The sequence below is a fragment of the Mya arenaria genome, chromosome 17 (assembly GCF_026914265.1).
Source record: "Mya arenaria isolate MELC-2E11 chromosome 17, ASM2691426v1".
Taxonomy (NCBI): Eukaryota; Metazoa; Mollusca; class Bivalvia; order Myida; family Myidae; genus Mya; species Mya arenaria.
This window is the reverse complement of record NC_069138.1, coordinates 5,192,657-5,206,660: the sequence shown is the minus strand read 5'-3', so window position 1 is coordinate 5,206,660 and position 14,004 is coordinate 5,192,657. Positions and strand designations below refer to the sequence as shown.

General features: G+C 36.8%; 2 protein-coding genes across 2 annotated transcripts; one reads left to right on the top strand and one right to left on the bottom strand.

Annotated features, from left to right (window-relative positions):
• The first annotated feature begins 2,231 nt into the window (after window positions 1–2,231).
• Window positions 2,232–4,597, top strand: LOC128224376 (short-chain collagen C4-like). Its single transcript, XM_052934199.1, has 3 exons — window positions 2,232–2,248; window positions 3,469–3,551; window positions 4,098–4,597. Exons 1-3 carry the CDS (start codon window positions 2,232–2,234, stop codon window positions 4,595–4,597), a joined length of 600 nt encoding a protein of 199 aa, XP_052790159.1.
• Window positions 4,598–6,754: 2,157 nt separating this feature from the next.
• Window positions 6,755–10,899, bottom strand: LOC128224375 (uncharacterized). Its single transcript, XM_052934198.1, has 2 exons — window positions 10,602–10,899; window positions 6,755–7,158 (listed from the first exon to the last, which is right to left on the bottom strand). The coding sequence occupies exons 1-2, from the start codon at window positions 10,897–10,899 to the stop codon at window positions 6,755–6,757; spliced, it is 702 nt and encodes a 233-aa protein (XP_052790158.1).
• Window positions 10,900–14,004: the final 3,105 nt, after the last annotated feature.

Here is a 14,004-nt window from a genome sequence, read left to right as displayed (position 1 = left end):
ATCATTATCATGTTTGTTATTGAGAGTTTGGTTTAACGAGATCTTGGTCCGTATTCAATAATCAACATAGATTTAACTTAATTTTAAGATAAGACACTTAACGTTTTGACTGGTCTGTATATTTAGCTGACCAAGAGGCTGAATGGAATCACTGAGGCATGTCTAAGGATAAGGATAAGATCAATATTGAATACTGGCCCTGGATCACATTTCTAGCGCGTTATTAATCGATTACGGATTTTCTTTAAATGTGAATGATTCGCTATCATGTTAATTTTTAAATAGCAAAATATGCAATACTAGCTTTTTACGACGCATGTCTTCTTAATAACAACAAGTAGTTCAAAATATCTACAAAAAAATCTATTTTTACATTATGTATTTTTTTAGAGTTCAGTCGATCTTCACGCATGTACCGAAAGAGAGAGGTGCGTTTGTTCGGAAAATATCCTGTATAGAATCATTTATAATTGGGATATGTTTAAAGTTCCTTGATATACAGATCGTATTAATATCATTGTAAATGACGAGTAAAAACAAAACAATTTTAAGTGACAGTGAATAACAGAGCATATAGGACTTTTCTGCCTTCATCCCTTAATATGGTGAAAAGAAAACTGTTTTAAAAGGAAAGTTCATTAAAAAGTAGTTATGAGCGTATCGCTTTCATCACCTCCCCCCCCCATACACACACACACACACACACGCACACGCACACACACACACATACACACGCACACACAAATAAAATCACCGGATGCAATAAAACGGAAACGTAGGCACGTTTTTTCGAATGTGCGTGTTCACATATAAAAAGCGTCAGCTGTGATAAACAAAAATATCGCTAACTTTGCACTCATTTATAATTATGCATCGTACACTCGAGTGCATTTAAAAAGTACATGTTATTCAACAAATCAAATTGTATTTATTCTAAATATTTTAATATGTCAGGCCGACACGCCTCGGACACTAGGCCGGAATTTCTCGATTTGTGTTAAGTTCTTTATAACAGAACTAACCTCACAATTTTTGTTTTTAGACTTGAAATGAAAATTATCTCTATTAAAATGAGCACTTTAAAGGTCATTTTTGTTATAGTCATAAAGGATTCAGTTTTTTATTCCATTGAACTCGTGTTTCACTCACCGTTCTAAGGCGGTAATCCCATCATGTATCGGTAAAGCTATTTTGATAAGAGTGTGGTAAGTTTGTGGTGTTTTAGCTGTGTATTTGGTGTTTAAGCTGTATTTGGTGTTTTAGCTGTGTTTGTGGTGTTTTAGCTGTGTTTGTGGTGTTTTGGTTGTGTTTGTGGTGTTTTAGCTGTGTTTGTGGTGTTTTAGTTGTGTTTGTGGTGTTTAGCTGTGTTTGTGGTGTTTTAGCTGTGTTTGTGGTGTTTTAGCTGTGTTTGTGGTGTTTAGCAGTGTTTGTGGTGTTTTAGCTGTGTATGTGGAGTTTTAGCTGCGTTTGTGGTGTTTAGCTGTGTTTGTGGTGTTTAGCTGTGTATGTGGTGTTTTAGTTGTGTATGTGGTGTTTTAGCTGTGTTTGTGGTGTTTAGCTGTGTTTGTGGTGTTTATATACTCGTGTCTCTAGATCATCGTCCTTTGGACCCTTGCCTTGTTCCCCTTAAATGATCGATTTCTGGGCTTGTTATTGTTAAAACTAGTATTAAAAAGAACTATTTGCGCACCTAAAGTAACTAGATAGTGCCTTATAATCAAACGTTTAGCCACATAGCTATGTAGTTTGGCATACATTTTAAATTGTTAGTTCATACCTAACCATTTGAGATAACAAAATCAGATCAGTGAATACTTAAAGGATACATATCGTAGATGGTATAAGTTTAAATTTTATGAATATCAAGTCTGCTTCCATTAAGTAAGTCTTTGCTAACAATTTTTATTGTTTGCGTCTTAACGTATTCGACATTTGCTGAACAAGGACGTTTCAAACGCGCCCTTCTTCATGACGATGGTGACCTTGCAGCGGCCGTTCAACTTCTGACTACTCAAGTCAACCAACTGACCGCTGAGGTAGCAAATCTAAAACAGCATAATAATGGGGGTAAGTAAAATAATTTGATTTTCATAACAAAAAAAAATAAAATTGCGCAAGGTATAATTGAAACAGTGTGCACTTGCTCACTGTGTTAGTAATGTGTTTAAGACAACATGTAATAAACTGGAAACTGCGAGGACAATACGAGGAGCCAAATATTGACGAAGACCATGTTTAAAGACACAATGTAAGGGTGTCAAAAAACAACAGACAGAAAAAAAAAACCAGAAAAAAGACAGACGACACATGCATACAAGTGCGTCCTTAATACATGCTGATGTTGGTACATTGGAATGGTTAGCGAAACAAGAGTTAAGGGAAGTTATCCATCATTAAAACGAAAAGGTGTTTACGCTAAAGGTTCATTTTAAAATTACAATTTTTAAAAAAAAAATGTTAACGTTTTAACCGAGATCTTTATTGTATTGATCATATTTATGACCAAACAATATAATTGCTATATAATCATAATACTATTTTGTTAAATTACCTCCCTTAAATCTACCATATCGTACTAATAGCGTCAATATTGTGTTATTTAAAAATGTTATCCATCCACAAATAATATAATGGTAATCTTAATGCACAAACACAACTTTGGACCCTAATGATGGATGGCCCACCTTAAATGCACTAACAAATATTTGCATCCTAATTATGGGTGGCTTACCTTCAATGCACTAACAAATATTTGCATTCTAATTATGGATGGCGTACCTTAAATGCACTAACAAATATTTGCATCCTAATGATGGATGGTATACCTTCAATGCACTAACAAATATTTGCATCCTTATGATGATGGCGTACCTTCAATGCACTAACAATTATTTGCATCCTAATGATGGATGGCGTACCTTCAATGCACTAACAAATATTTGCATCCTTATGATGATGTCTCACCTTATTACTCCTACACAGTTTTGAATGCTTATGATGGATGGCTTACCTTAATGCACTAACTCATCTTTGCATCCTAATCATGGATGGATTACCTCAATGCACACATCTTTGCATCCTTATGATGGATGGCTGACCTTAAATCAGTTTCCATGCGCTCAGCCTTAAGCTGTAAGCTGGTTAATGAGGCCTCTTAATTGGTCGTCAAACACTGATAATTCGATAAGGGGTTTGATTTATTCTTGTATAAGAAAATCGTTTATTATAGTGGCATGTGTAATGGACACTATACATAATATTATGCAATATAGACAAAATAGTTTACACCCGGCCCAGTGGACCTATAAGTCACCTTACAACATAAATGATATTAATTATGGCAAGGTCAATTAATATACATTATTACAAAACAATAATGGCAGATAATACAAATTAGATAAACATGGTAATATATGTTGTTAGCGAGAAATATGAAAATATGTATAAATACTGTGACTTGTACTAAAGTGGTGTTTTCTTTGAAGGTGCTGTGTACATCAGATGGGGACGAACGGTTTGTCCAATAAACGGAACAGATCTATTATATACTGGTGAGTATGAGTTATACGTTAGTTTAAATACATTCCTTCTATGTTATCATCAATCATGAACTCATCCGATGCCATAATTATCATTATTGATAGTGCATGCTTAGATTTAGTGTTGTAACAGACTGCACAGATGGTTAAGTTCGAACCGACGACCCTTAGCTATGCTTGCTGACGCCTAGTCTGGGGCTCAAATCAGCTTTCATCCGTTGATAAGCTTGGTGTGCTGCCAACTGATCTAACTTGTCGACTTGTTACTCGTACCACAAACTACAATCATTAAACAAAACGTTGTCAATTTAATATTCGGGATCAACAAAAGCATAGGTAGCCGATATAAAAGAGTTTTATAACGACGAAAATTACTAGCGTTTTCTGATTTGCACATTAACTTAAGTACATGTATAACATTATCAAGAAATATATTTAGAAACCAAACGACAATGCAAAATAAACAAAATCATCTGCATAAAAATGACTAAGATTCAGATGCTGTTTTGTATTAGTATTTCGTAAGAAAATAAATTTGTTATTTTTCCTTTATTTCAGGATTTGCTGCGGGCAATTTCTACAATGATTATGGTGCTGCTGATTTTCTCTGCCTAACGTCTGACCCTCTGTGGGGGGTGTACGATGACGCTGAGCATTCACCATCGGCAAAGGTGTACGGGACGGAATATCAATTTTCTGAACAGCATTATGCAAACGGAGGAGCACAATTCTTTGGGAAGAATTTGCATGAACATGACGCACCATGCGCAGTTTGTCACACTTCTCGACAAGCCAGCGTCATGATTCCAGGCAGAAACCAGTGCTACCCTGGATGGACAAAGGAATACTCTGGCTATCTGGTCGCTGGATTATCTGGGGCATCACACAAATCGCCTACCAACTACGTATGTTTGGATTCTGGAGCCGAGTATGAAAGTTCCGACTTCAGAAACGACAACGGAAAGTTGATGTACATGGTTGAAGCTATGTGTGGGTCACTTCGTTGTCCTCCGTATGTGCAGTACCGTGAAATAACGTGCGTTGTGTGTAGCAAATAAACCTTATGCAAAATGGCATGAGTCGTTTTTAGCAAATAAAAGTTTTTGCAAGAATTGTTGTTAATAGCAAAGAACAAACTCGACACAGCGGTTACTTCCCTTCATTGGACAGTTGTTATTGCCATCAAAGATTATCATGTGATGATTTAAATCATATGACTTCATTCAAATTTTCCTTCATTTAAAATCTTTCATTTTTAAAATTTGAAAAAAAAAATAATGGAACTTTGATTAAAACAAAATAATTAAATCAGACATAAACATGGTATCTAAACATTGTAGCCCTTTGTAGAAAGTCCTTCAACTGCCAAGAGTTGCAAAAGAGTTGCAAAATAAATAAACTTGTAGTCATAACATATTCCTTCCTTTATTTTGATAATTTTGTCAATTAGTGCAAACCCCTGCCAAGTTTAAAACACCCCCAATGAATTGAAGCATTGACCCACGTGGTAAATTTACGACCACCTCCGACTTGTGGCAAATGTGTACCCAGGGGTAAATTTACACCCCTTTGTATTTGTTTAATATGTACATAATTGCCCCTGAGGTTAATTTGCCCGCTTTGATATTTTTCCACGAGGGTGAATCTCGTCAGATAAACCCAGAGGATACTTTAGTGTGAAACCGTGTATTATTAAAACCTAGACGTGTTTATAAAAATATGTTTTTTTGAAAAGTAAGTGAAATATAGAAATTATGAATCACATTTCTACCCACCCTTGTATAATCAAATATACAAACAATCTTAATCGCTTGCATATTCTTGCATTTGACTTTGCAATGAACCTTGACCTTGACATTGAAGAGGTCAGTTATTTATGATAGCATGAAGCACGGTATGAAATACATCTTTACACATGCCATGTTTATAGATATATAATTTCGTTTTTAGCATAATTTTCCATAACATTCTTACAAAAAAAGCACATTTGCGACCTTTGACATGCAGTTACGCTGGCTCTGAAAACTTTATCCCAAATAGTATTTTAAATGAAAGAAAACACTATTTAAAAGGCTTCCATCCCTTTAATGACACAATCTTAAAAATAGATAAACTTAAAACAAGGGAAGGATATGGTTACAATCAAGATTTAGGATACTTTTCATATCTGACCTTGAAATGCCCATTAATATGGCATTGAAGTAGTCAATGTTGAATGTAAATTGGAAGTACAATATGCGAGAATTAAGAGAATTAATATCCATATGTTATCAACAAAGTTGACCAAAACCAATTTAATTTGACACCATACTCTTCCTAAACCTGAATAAGGCGACGCTTTCTTAACTTTATTTCCATGTTACACATTAAATTTCTTAAACGAAGAAAAACAACTTAGCTGTCCATTTCATCATATTTATTTTTGTTCATTTACATTTAAAAGGTTTGGAATGTTTGGCGAGACTCCCCTTTCACATATATAAATATCTGGGCCAAATTGACCACAGCACAAATTATTTAGGCCCAAATGGCCATAGCGCAAAAAACTAATTTTGGGCCCACTTGACCCAAAATGAATTTTGAAATAAAATGGTCCGAAAATGTTGACCCGATTAAAGGCCAACTGGTCACCTGCCAAACTTTGGCGTCTTCCATGGCGACCTACCTCAAAGTCTCAGGGTTGAAAATAAGCAATCAATTATTGCAGCAGTTAAACAATACAATTTAGTTCAGCTCAGCAAATATGCAAATCAGTTTCAACTATCAATTACAAGTATTCATTCTTTAGCAAATGTAAGTGAATTCCGTCACGGAAAAGCAATGTTCGGAAAGCACTTTAAAATGGTTAATGATAAATTTGCTTAAGATTTGGATAGAAAAGGTGCTGCCGAGCGCCAATGTGAAGCGAAGATAATCTGAGCTGAACTCCCCAAAGAACAAATTTGGGGCGGCAGCACAAGGGGAGCCCCGCCTTCTTGATACGAGATGGTAGCTTTCAATACGATCCGCATTATTCTACTAAGCAGCAGTTCGTATATAACTGTTATATTTCAGGCAAAGTGAGTTTAGCTTAGCGTGTTTCTGATACAAATTGCCAAATTTTGGTTGAATAACTCGTTGCCATCGTCTGTTAAATGGACGCCATCTTGCAATAGATACTTGGTTGAAATATTGTGGGCCATGAAGCACCCCCCTTTCTTTGAAATGTAATTTTTTCAGAAGCTGTTCAGGCGCCTTTTAGCGTTATACATAGCAATGTTATTTTTTGAATAGCGCCATGTTAATCTAGGCAAAATTTGCGAGAACACAACTATGGTACCAGGTAAGATGTTGCCAATATTATCTACCAGCATCTTAAAATGCTTTATAAACTCAGAAATTTTTATCCTTCCAATATCATTCCCGCCGCAATGCATAATGATCATGGCTGGTGGCTGGCACATGTTTACGCGTTTCAGAAGGTTAATCTTTCTTTCCATTTCCTTAATGCCTAAGCCCCCGTAACCCTGCCACCACAACTTGCATGACTCCATTTTCAAGTTAGGATCAGACATCCACGCATGCATGAACGCGTTCCTGACGATAGATGACCCCACAACCCATACGTGCTTAGGAGAACCTAAATATGAAAGAATATACAAACTTAAATATTGTTTCCGATCAATTGAAAGTAATCAACGATATGAGAGAAATGATCAAATCATAGGTACTGCGAATTCTAATGAAACAGTATACATGTACTATTAAAACCCATTAAACTTCTTCACATGCCAGATAGTAGTGCAGCCTAACGGAACGGCGGTTATTACTACACACTAAATTAAAACGTTAATTTAAACAGGGCAATGACTGTGTGTTGCCGATTTTGATGTATGATTTATAAGCCTCTGACTTCCATCGACCCGCGGCCTTAATAATGTCAACAGGGCAGCCTACCAAAGCGGCGGTTGTTGCTGCACCTATTCTAAATGAATGTGTATTATATTTAGAATACTCAATGTTTAATGTAGAGAGGCACCTTTTCACTATAGCTGAAAATTGACCGCGTGTCAATGGTTTTCCATCCAGATGACAGAGCAAGGGGCCTCTGATTTTGGGCCGTCTAGCAAAAAACTGCCTCATGGCCAACACAGGGCATGTATTCTTAGTAGCCTTCGGGATTTTTATACTATGGCCACGGGATGTTTGGTCTGTTTTGGAACCCCTTATATTCACAATGAGAGCATTTTCTGGCGAGGCCAAAAACACGTCATCAATTGCAACTACCCTATTTGTTAGCTCTTGTTTTGTAACAGTGATTTCACCCACCCGGAAAAAGCCAAAAAAAGCTAAGCTGAAAGCAGCGGATAACAACTGACTTTCATAATGATTGGTGGTAACAAAAGGAAATACTCCAATTATTTTTTCTAGCAAGCCCAACGTTATAGGTAGCCTTGTTCTAGAAGGCGGTTTGCCTTTTTGGATGCCATTAAGTATACGATTAACAATGTAATTTTCTGTGGCGTCTGGGAAAAGCTTGCATTGGCATCCGACCGCACATTTGTAGAGCTTAATGGTATTGTATGTTAGCTTTTCTAAAGAAAGGTATGACAAAAACATGACAATATGATCGACCTCCGGAGGCCAAGTATCCGGGTATTGATACAGAAATCGAAAATCCCGAAACCTTTTAAGCCCTACATTATATGACTCCAGTGTGTTAACTGTCAATGACGACGATATTAGTCGTCTACTTTCATTTCTGAGATCAGCGACAGAAAATTTTCTGGCAGTTGTTCTTGGCGAGTAGCTAAAGGTGCTAGCCGGTGGAATCTCTGCCACTGTTTGCGTGAAATGGAATCAGCAATTTCGTTTGCATGTGTATCAATGTGCATTGCCTTAAAGAAAATATTAAACTGCATGCATTTCAAAACAAATCTTCTCACTAGCTTCATGACCTGCTTTGACTTTGCTGTTTGCTTGTTTATTATAGAGACTAGCGCCAAATTATCTATACAAAAAATGATTCGCTTATTTGCCAACAGCGGCGGGCCATTGAAAGAAAGCCCACTTGCCGTTGAAAAAACACCCACAGCCCAACTCAGCGCTACCCGCACTGTCGGTAAAGAGTTGCAAGTTTTCATTTTCATACCAATCCTTTTCAGAAATGGGACAAAGGTCGTTAAATTCTGACACAAAACTAAGCCACATAAGAAAGTCTTCGCGCATGCCTTGCGTTATCCTTAATTTGTAAAATTTAATTTCCAATCCAGACATAGAGTCATAAAAGCGCCGTAAAAAAGCTCTACTCGAGCGAATAGCTTGGCCAAAGAAACACAATTTTCCTACCAATGACTGAAGATCACCTAATGTGAAAAAAAAATTCTTGTTAACATAACGTGACAGCAAGGACTTCAATTCCTCAATTTTAACGAGTGGGATCCTTATAATAACTTTGCAAGAGTCGATCTCAAGGCCAAGGAATATTAAAACAGTTGTGGGTCCTACGCTTTTCTCTTCATTTATCGGGACACCAATTCCGTTGCAAATTGTATGAAATGTTTTTAGTAATATACCACAATCGTTTGTTTCATCGGGCCCGCCAAAAATAAAATCGTCTAGATAGTGGTCAAGAGATGGTAGTCCTGATAATGTTTTTACAAGCCAATGGATAAATGTTGAGAAAACCTCAAAATAGAAAGGGGCGCAGCTGACACCGAACGGAAGATTAAGGTCGATGTATATTGCCCCTTGTACTTTCATTCCCAGTAAGTTAAAATCACACGGATCAATAGGCAATAGCCGAAATGCTGATTTTATGTCTCTTTTAGCCAATAAGCAATTTGGGCCTAAATCGAGAATCATATCAACCACCTTATCGAATGACGTATACGACACAGTTTTAATTTCATCTTTAATACCCCCATTTATACCACCGGTTTTTCTCGGAAAGCTGAGATGGGTAATAAGACGGTGCCCTCCGTCCGATTTTGGGACGAGCCCTAATGGCGAAATATGGAGATCTGAAAAGTGTAGCTCAGTGAAAGGCCCTGCCATTCTGCATGCTTGAATTTCTTTATTAATTTTATCTAAAACAATTGCCGGATTAACTTCAGCGGACTTTAGATTTTTTGAGTCAAAGAATTTCCGCTCTCCATAGTATCCTAGCTCGAAACCATGTTTAAAACCATTTTCTAATAACTGTGCGTGCTCTCTATTTGGGTATTGTAAAAGAAAAACCGATAACTGTTCAACATTAATAGGTGAGTAGCCAGGGGATTTTAACTTTTGATATTCAATAACGTGGTCTGTCTGATTGGGGGAAGCGAGAGTACTGCTTAAAGGTGGAGCGGAAGTAACCGCGGTTGAAAGCGGGCCGAGCGTGGTAGGCTGCGCCACGCAACTGTGCTGGGCCACTGTTGTGACTATAGCCTCTTCCATTTGAAGCACAGTACCTAGAAGGGTGATGATTGTTACATATCAGGCAAGAGTGTTGATATTTGCATGGTGTGTTTTAACATTGCCTGTAATTATAATCAAAACATTTGGTGGAATTTTGTTTTCCTACATTATTCACGACAGCGAGTGACGGGCCCATAGACAAAAGCCACAACTCATTGTCAATTTTACCAAATGAAAAGCTCAATGGGTCAAATGAGAGGCGCATTCTAAATTGCTGGTCATATTCGAGCCAGCCAAGTCCAGCAAATTTCTTAGCTGCCAGCCTTATATCTCGCCCGTATTTCAGCAACTCTTGGATTTTATTAGGGTGAGCGGTTAAGAATAAAGAGCTATATACAAAAAAGGCGTCGGTCCATTGTTCAATGTTTGATATTTTGGACGTATTTGGTTTGGCTCTAAGCGCAATTTCGCCGTTAGGGCCTATTGATAATTGTTTCACATCATCTAGAGCGCTTACGGGTTTATCTTGGTCTAATAATTGAGCAAAATCGACATAGCTACCAGAAATAATCTTAGATTTAATGGAAGCCGACACTGAGTCTCCCAAATGGCTGTGTATGCTTAGCGACATATACATGGTTGCATCCTGCTCTAAAGGTACATTAACTATGGGGGTTATACCTTGCTCACAATGTGCCTGATTCACCAAGGGCGTAGTAAACTCCGGGCTCTGGCTTTGGGCGGCCTGCACGTCCGAATACCTCATGGGTAGCGCGTCGCTGTATGATGTGGCACTAAATGTCGCGGCGCTTGTCGGTGCTCCTGACGGCTGAGCCACGTGGCTGGCAGGCGGTGCGTTCATGGTATTCACCTGTGTGCACGTGGACTGTGTCCCTGTTACCGGCGTGGCCGTCTCGAACCTGGCGCGCTTGGCCGTCCGCAGCTCGTGTATGATATCGCGAAGATCCGTCTCAGACATGTCAATAAATCGAAAAAGAAGAGTAAACAAGGAAATGACAGCATGATTAACCATTAGCGAGTAAATCTATTTTAACCACAGCTTATATCACTTACAGTTCTTATAGTTAATATTTACTTTATGACAAGGCCGGAGCCACTAAATCACTATTGCATAATAAATATACTTATCCCACACAGTTATAAATTTTAATTTCCCCTGAGCTGAAAAGATGCATATTGAAGTCAAGTATTGAAAACAAAAACCCGAATGACAGAACGCGTCCTCTCAGCTCAGATAATTAAGCGGGAGCTATCATTACCATACAGCTTTACAATAACAAACCAAGGTATAGTTACGTAGTATACCGGTGACCACGTGCGCTCTGTCAAAAACAGCTGAGCAAATATCGATCATGAATAGACATATGAAAACCAATAATAATGTGAAGCCGATAAATATTACATATCACTTATAACATTAATTTTGACGAAGCAATATAATTAATATCAAATAGTTGTAATATAATTTTTTATTTTTTTTTAAATGACGATGAAATTAATTCCATAACTTTTAACACACCTTGTACTGACGATGGCTTGATTCGAAAGAAAGCTTTACCACAAAGGATTATTACTTGTAAAGCGAGAATTTACTTGACCAATAGAAATTTAGAAGAGCGATAAACAACTCATGCGAATTGACCCTACGTTGACCTTCGGTTAATAACAGCTAACATTTCACTTGTTGATAACCTCGGTTACTCGACATGAGTAACCGGAAATAATGAATCCTTATCGTATTAAATTCTATTACCATATTTAAACGTAATGTTTTTTTATTGAATTGACTTTTTATGGCGGCCATTTTGGACGCCATCTTGAATATCTCAGCACACAGCTCGTGTTGAAATGTATGCTATCACTTCCATATTCTACATGCCGAATATTTTGGTATATAACATTGATTTTCACTTACACCTTCGATAACCCACTCTGACCTGATTTCATTTCAAATGATTATCATATGAATGGGATGAAAGAAGTTTTTGTTGATATGGGATTTTTTCATTAATGTGTTCAACCAAAGACACTTAAAATATATTTAATACATATTTAAAAAGAAAAAGATCTAAATCTGTTTAAGAACATTAACTAGAATCATTTTAAGTTAAAAATGGTTGCCATAGCGAAAACAAAATTGGACTAGTCTATATAAACAAAAGATTTGAATTTGAAAGTGTTTCTTAGTAAGATTTCAAGAATTACGAATAAAGTTTCATAACTTGAATCCAATGTTCAAAATTTGGTATTTTTTCATGATATGACTCGACTAATTGTGGAATGTTACAAGAGAAGAATTTGTCTCCAATAGTGTTTAGTTTACTCATTTTAAATGAGTTAAACGAATTTCTAGAGGGCTATAGTTGTGAAGGTGTACACTTAGCATGATAAATTACGTACAAATGCTTCGATTAAAGGCAATATTTTGCTTTCAATGATGGCTTAAAACAAAGATAACTTTTCTTTTTCTTAACTATTTTAAATAAAACAAAAGGCAGTTTATGCCGCTTAAAGAGCCCCACCTTCGTTTTATAACCGGAGTTTGATTAGGTGATTAGTTTCCTCAAACACCTTGACAAACCTCTTTCCTAAATAATGTTTCGACAGTGCTATATTAAACCATATCTGGCACGAAGACTTGATGAACTTGATGATAATAATGATACATTTATATGACAAATGCAAAACAAAAATCATGAACATGTACCTGACCCATACACAGTTAATGCAAACCAAGTATGTAAATACCATTTCAGACTAGTGGTAAGGTAGTAGTAAGTCCTTAAAGGTTTTGAAGCATAATGTTTTTGCTGTTTTCTATTTCATGCTGGCTAAGCATGTTGGACCTACTTGATCTTCTTTTTTGTTTACATTTTTTATCTTTTCACTGAACTCTTACGCTAGATTGGGTCACTTTGTCAAAAACATGGTGGCTGCGTTCAACCATTATGTTTCACATAAGAAACGTTGTTGAATGTTTAGTACACAGGTGGAACATTCTCCTCATATTTTGTGTTTGGGGTCGTGAAAAACTAGAAAACAGTGAGATTTCGCTTCCACGCTTAATACGTATATTGAAAATTTATTTATTGCTCGCTTACCTTTATATTTTGGTCATAGTTAATAATTCATTCACTGCAAAGGTAACTACCTGTCCAAACTATATTTCTTACAAACTAAGAAAAGTACAGCACAGTTGCGATTTGCGAGTGATGCGTATATTGTGATGACACGAAACTGAGAACAAGATGGCATACACAGCTTGATAACGTAAGCAATAACAAGACAAAATGTTAGCAACAAAAACGATATTACGAACGTGGTCGACTCGCGGAGACAAAACTGAGATAAAAGCCCTTCCTTTTGGGGAAAACGCAGAAACTTCTGCCCGTTTGTCACCAGAGATACAGGTTTGTTAATTACCACTTGATGTCGGGCCTCATATCCCCTTATCTCCCTTACAACAATGTATTGAACAATAATCTTATAATAAATACATTATTGTTATGAAAACATATTCTATTTGAATTATTGGGATACATGTGTAAGCAGTAACACATGAAATTAAACAATCATTTGTAAACATTCAATTTGAATTGATAATTCGATATCACCACGAAGAGAGACTCGCTAGAACTGATTTCAAACTAACCCCTATTCCAGTTATATCCCAATTTACTCAACGGTACCACGGACCTATAAACCATGGACTGGCAACTGCCCCATATCGGTGAAACGATAAGAAATAATAATTTACACACAATCCTAAGCGCGCGCTCGGCAAATATCGGAAAATTCCGCCGAATATCCGATCGGTGATTAACGGCGATCTTCGGTTATTCCCGCCAACTCTGCTAATAATGCCTAGTTCGTTATAGATTTAATTATAATTAATAACTGTGATTTTAATCAGATTCAATTGGACTATTATCAACTCAAATGAAAGTACCGCGCATTTGAGTCAATTTTAATTAATGTTTTCCTACATGTATATATTCGGCTGATGTCGGACATCTCGAAATTGACCACACGGTAAGATCTCGGAATGAAATCCCGCTGCACG